General features: G+C 35.0%; 1 protein-coding gene across 1 annotated transcript; it reads left to right on the top strand.

Annotated features, from left to right (window-relative positions):
- The first annotated feature begins 1330 nt into the window (after nucleotides 1-1330).
- LOC129899030 (FRIGIDA-like protein 3) lies at nucleotides 1331-5368 on the top strand. The gene is made up of 4 exons (XM_055973779.1): nucleotides 1331-1507; nucleotides 2798-3856; nucleotides 4160-4335; nucleotides 4806-5368. The coding sequence occupies exons 2-4, from the start codon at nucleotides 2809-2811 to the stop codon at nucleotides 5220-5222; spliced, it is 1641 nt and encodes a 546-aa protein (XP_055829754.1). The 5' UTR covers nucleotides 1331-1507; nucleotides 2798-2808; the 3' UTR covers nucleotides 5223-5368.
- Nucleotides 5369-5776: the final 408 nt, after the last annotated feature.

Genomic DNA, 5776 nt, shown 5'->3' with positions numbered 1-5776 from the left:
AATTAAAATTCTGATTTTATTTTTAATTATTATTAAAAAGTTCAGATTACACTATCACGTGTTAAAAATTGATAGTAATATGAAAAATGTTTACAAAATATTAGGATGTACAATATAATTCCTTCATGAAAAAAGAAAAAGAAAAAAAGGTGATTTGCATTATTCATCCAATAATTGTAAGAAAAGAGAAGAAAAAACAGTATGTGGATAATGTTTGGCAATCAAATGAAGATTCTTGGATTCGAATTTTAAATTCTGTTTGGCCCATGGAAAGCAATTCCATTATATTGCCTTGGTTTTGTAATAACAAAATTATCGAATTGTTTGGATTTACAAATTTAAGATTTAAATATTATGAATTTAATTTTTTAAGATTTTAGCATTAAATATTTATATATTTAAAATTATAAATTTCTATTTATTATAATTTTAATTAATTTTTATAAATAAATTTACATTATATAAAAAAAAAATATTAAATCCAAATGAATCTAAAATTATAAGAGCACATCCATTTTGGAGACAAAAATTTAGATTTCTTAAGCTGTATTTCCCCCCATAAATATGAATATCCCACAAGTTGTGAAAGATATCAAAAAAATTTCAAATTCGTAAACAATTTTATCAAATGAATAAATCATAATATATAAACAAAATATCAAAATATCCTAAAGCGGTACAGTGATAGATCACATATTTTTATGTTCCTTTTAATGGTAGTAACTACTTTTTTTTTTAATATAATTCTTTCACATGACACAAAAAATCTTCATGGTGAGCATGCGTATTTTTTTTTACAAAATTTAAAATGATAGTATTTTTTTTAAAATATAAACTTATGAGTTAAGTTTTACATTTATTGCATTTATTTGAAAATTTTGAAATCATGATCACAAATCGTATGTCCAAACGTTAATTTAACTCATGAATACATATTGCATGTCCAAACTTAAGCTAAATATTTTAGAACATCATTAAACATAAATAATACTGTGTAAAGGCATAATACATAAACATGCTCTTTAATTTAACCTCAACTTACATCTGTGCCTTCCAACTTTTAAGTGTGCACAAATAGACATTTAAATTCGTATAAAATTGAATAAATAAATATACACATTTCATATAAAAATTTAGTAAAATATATTCAAACTGATTTGTATTACATCATATAAAATAAAAAATAAAATTCTCTTGACCAAACGAATTCTAGTGTGACTATATATTTATTATCGAATTCTCACACACATTCAAATTTAGTTGAGCTTTATTATGAATATCAGACACTGAGTCGAAAAAAAGTTGTAGTAATAGGAAAATAGAGTGTCCTAAAAAAAAGGCTGCTCCAATGTGTGTATGTCAGAAGCTGTCGTAAAATAGCAGTCAACATTCTATCTCTTACTTTCCTCTTTTTCTCTCTTTAACGATAAAACCCTCGCCTCCAGAAAATGCTCTAATTTCTCCGGCGAAATTCGCCGCCGACACTTCATTTTCCGCCGTTGATCTCGTAAGCTCTTACCTCTCATCTTCTATTATCATTTTCTTTCTGGTTTTAGGTCACTCAGTAGCTTCAGATCAAGTATTTTCCCCCATTTCCCCCCCTTTTTTTGCTGTAATTTACAAAATTTGTGGAAATTTGGAGCTCAATAGAGCTCCATTAGCTAGTGTAAGAGCTTTTTACATGTTAATTTGATATTTTTGTTTTTGTTTAGCTTAATTCTGTTTGCGATCTGAATATCTTTGTTTGCCGTTTAGTTAGGTCCTTGAGATATTAGAGTGAGATATTTCACTGGTGTGTAAGGCTCTTGTTAGCTCTGTGTGGTTTAGTAATTTGCTGTGTGCTTCATGTTAACTTCTGTGTTTTTTTCCTTGTTTGTTAATTTTTTTTCTTTTCCTGTCTGGTTGAAGACTTGCATGTTCCGACAAATGTAGGTGTAAGGTGTGCGTACAGACTACAGAGGCTAGGATTTCAACCTAATGAGTTTTGAATTTTATAAGGACGATTTTAAGGGATAGTAATTGGGAATATTTGTACATATTTAACGAATTTACTAACACAAATACACTGTTTGAGCAAAATTTACTGGGTTCGACCATATCCGCATGCGGGCTACTAGCTCCGCCCCTGTGCGTACATCCTAGTTCCTATTTCCCCGTATCCCACTTGTGGGATTACAATGGGTATGTTCTCATTGTTTGGTTGAAGACTTGTATGTTAGTGTATGAGTGATCTTGTTTTGGCACATTAACAGCGTATTTTGAACTTGTCGTTTTCATGTAAGGTTATTCATGAGAATTAGAGAGTAGTAGGTACTTTATCATAAGGCTATTTTGGATATTTTCTTTCCTTTTCCTTCTCTGTGTATTATGAGGTGTGTTCCTGTTGGTTATAAGCAAATCTTGCCTTATTTCTAACGATGTTGTTGAAAAAGAGTAGTAGATGCTTTGTCATGGGAAGATGTTCCATTGGCCATGATGAAGAAGTGGAGTTTAGTTAAGGAGCATCTGTGACTTGACTCTGAAATACTAAAATCCCAAAAGAAAATAAGATAAGAAGGGCTGGTTCTGATATATTAGAACATGAACTTGTATTATGAGATTCTAACCTCAAATCTTAGTCAGGTTTATCTTTTGAGTTTTTATTGGTAGGTATGGGTTTGTATAATGATTTCTTTTAACAATTTGTCTAGACATTACAATTCAAAATGTAAATGTTTTGAAATTAACAAAAATGGAGTTGTTTTAGTTAACAGTACTGAAAGCTTTTTCTCGCGTTTCATCTCTCAAAATCTTTTAGGATTTTTTACCATGGAAGATACACAATCAGTTGCAACACTGATGGACTCCACAACCTCTAAGATACAGCAGCTACAGAAAGCATTTGCTGAGTTGGAAAGTCATCGTGCTGTTACTCTAAACCTGAAATGGAAGCAACTCGAAGAGCACTTTCATGGGCTTGAAAAGTCCTTGAAGAGGCGCTTCACCGAATTGGAAGACCAAGAGAAGGAGTTTGAAACAAAAATAGTTCAATCTAAAAAGATATTGGAGAATCGTCAAGCTGCTGTTATCTCTAGCGAGAAAGCTTCACTTGAGAGCCTCCAAGAGAAAAGAGATGCAGCAGTTTCTGCCATTACTATTGCTATGGAGAAACATACGAAGCCTAATTGCGTGGAACCTACTGGTGCTACTCATGAGGTGCAAGGTGAGTCGTTTATGTTTGATGCAAAGCCCCTTGATTTCATACCACTTGAGAATACAGAGGACAATATGAAGCCTTTCAAGAATGGTGTTGTGGAAGTCAAATGTTATCCAGATTTAGTTAAATTATGCCAAGATATGGACTCAGAAGGCCTCCACAAATTCATATCTGACAACCGCAAGAACCTGGCTGCTGTAAGGGAGGAAATTCCATCTGCTTTAAGAACTGCTGTTGATCCTGCCTATTTGGTGCTGGACTCACTCAAGGGTTTTTACCCTTCAGAAGTGTCAATTTCAGATGCTAAAAAAGATGCAAATCTTTTAGGTCTTCGCCGTACTTGTATTATGCTAATGGAATGCCTCAGCATTTTATTAGCAACCCTGGAATTGGATTGTATTTCAAGTTTAATATCAACAAGTGTAAAGGGACATGCGAATGCAATTGCTGAGAAGTGGAAACCAAAGTTAGATGAGCTTGACATTGATGCAAATAATGGGAACTCCTTGGAGGCTCATGCATTCTTACAGCTTCTAGCTACTTTTGGTATTAACTCCAACTTTAACCAGGAAGACTTGTACAAGCTAATTCCCATGGTTTCACGTCGTCGCCAAACAGCAGATCTCTGCCGTTCCCTTGGATTGTCTGAGAGAATGCCAGGTTGGTTTTCAGAAATACTTGAGTCGATGGCTAGAGGTTTTTATATGCTTATATTTTCGATGAAATACATGTCTTTTGACAGAACCGAAATACATAAGCTATGTTCCTCTCCCTGTTCATATTTCCCAAGAATACAGCACATAGGTTTTAGTGTTGACATGTGAGTATGTCTATTTTTAGCCTTTAACTAAAGTGGAACAGTATTTCCTGTCATCTATTGATATGGGTCTAGGAGGTCAAGTTGGCTCACATACTTCAGATTTTTAAAACATTTATTTGGTTTCTGTGTTTGCATTTCTACAGGTGTTATTGATGTGTTGGTTAATAATGGAAGGCATATAGATGCTGTTAATCTAGCTTTTGCATTTGAGCTGACCGACAAGTTTTCACCCGTTTCACTACTAAAATCCTACTTGAATGAAGCAAGCAAAGTATCTTCACCTGTCAAATCTGGAAATGCATCACCTACTACTGCACAGGTTGGTACTCTGCCTTGGTATATTTTGAAATTCACTATTTTGTCCGTATGGGAAGGGGAGCCTTGGAGCAACGGTAAAGTTGTCTTCGTGTGACGTATAGCCTATAGGTCACGGGTTTGAGCTGTGGAAGCAGCCACTAATGCTTACACTGCATTACGGTAGGCTGTTTACATCACACCTCTCGGAGTGCATCTCTTCCCTGGACCCTGCTAACATGGATGCTTACTGCACCGAGGTGCCCTTTTTCTTTTGTCCATATTACTTTGTACAAGTTTTCACTGTAATATCATGGTCTCGGTACAAGAATCCCTTTCTTCTCTAGTTCCCTTGGGTCGGGAGAACAAGTGCTGCTCAGCCGGAGTTATGCAGTCGATGCTCTTTGCTAATTATTACATCTTAATCAGAATTTTCTTTTTTAAAGCAACTTTTTTTCATTACATACCATCAATCAAGTATCATCTTTGTTCCAGAATGATGTCAACGAGAAGCAGCTGACTGCACTGAAGGCTGTGATAAAGTGCATCGAGGACCATAAACTAGAGGCGCAATACCCCATGGATCCTCTCCAGAAAAGGGTTCTCCAGCTGGAGAAAGAAAAGGCAGACAAGAAAAGAGCAACTGAAGTTGCCAAACCTCAACCCAAGAGACCTCGTGCCAATTGCATAGCAAATGGAGCTCGAGTCACTAACATTGCCCCTGACAAGAACTTCTATGCTAGCAGAATGACAGATAGGTACCCACAGTACATATATGATCGACCATATGCTTACCCTGGACCAACTGACACCCATGTTCCATCATTCCTTGGTACTGCCTACAACCTTCCTCCCGGACATGGTAACTTCTTCGGAAATGGTTACCACTATCAGGCGACTTACCTGCACTAATCGCTAGACTTTGCTGAAGATCCTATTAGCTGTTAGTGTTAACCCTTCTGCTTAACTAGTACTGATAGTAGAGCCTAGTTAACTTCTATTCTGATGTAAAAGCTAATACTGTGATGTTTTAATATATGCACTGCCTTTCATGTTAATATTTCTCCATCCATCATCTTTTGATATTTTGGGTGAACTTGGCCAGGGCTTTAAGTCCGTGATGAGAGTGCAACTCGTGATGTATGGGTAATGCACGTCACGAGATTCTTTGAATCCTTTTAAAAGTCTGGTATTTAATTTGAGAAGGATAGAGGGATGAACTCATGGTTCATTATTAATTTAATTGACCCTAGAGATTTTCCAATTATCGAATTTAACCAAAATAAAATAATGAGGGTGAACTTGAAGCGCAAAAAATATTCGAGGCTTGGAGTATGAGGGGAGAGGAAATAATTTGGCTGTTTTGTCGATCTATTTACATCTTCCTTTTTTTATCAAAATTTCCGTATGGCTTGTTTATTTAGTCCATACAATAATGTAAATTCGATCCAATTATTGAATACATG

The sequence above is a fragment of the Solanum dulcamara genome, chromosome 8 (genome assembly GCF_947179165.1).
Source record: "Solanum dulcamara chromosome 8, daSolDulc1.2, whole genome shotgun sequence".
NCBI lineage: Eukaryota > Viridiplantae > Streptophyta > Magnoliopsida > Solanales > Solanaceae > Solanum > Solanum dulcamara.
This window is presented reverse-complemented; position numbering and strand designations above follow the sequence as displayed.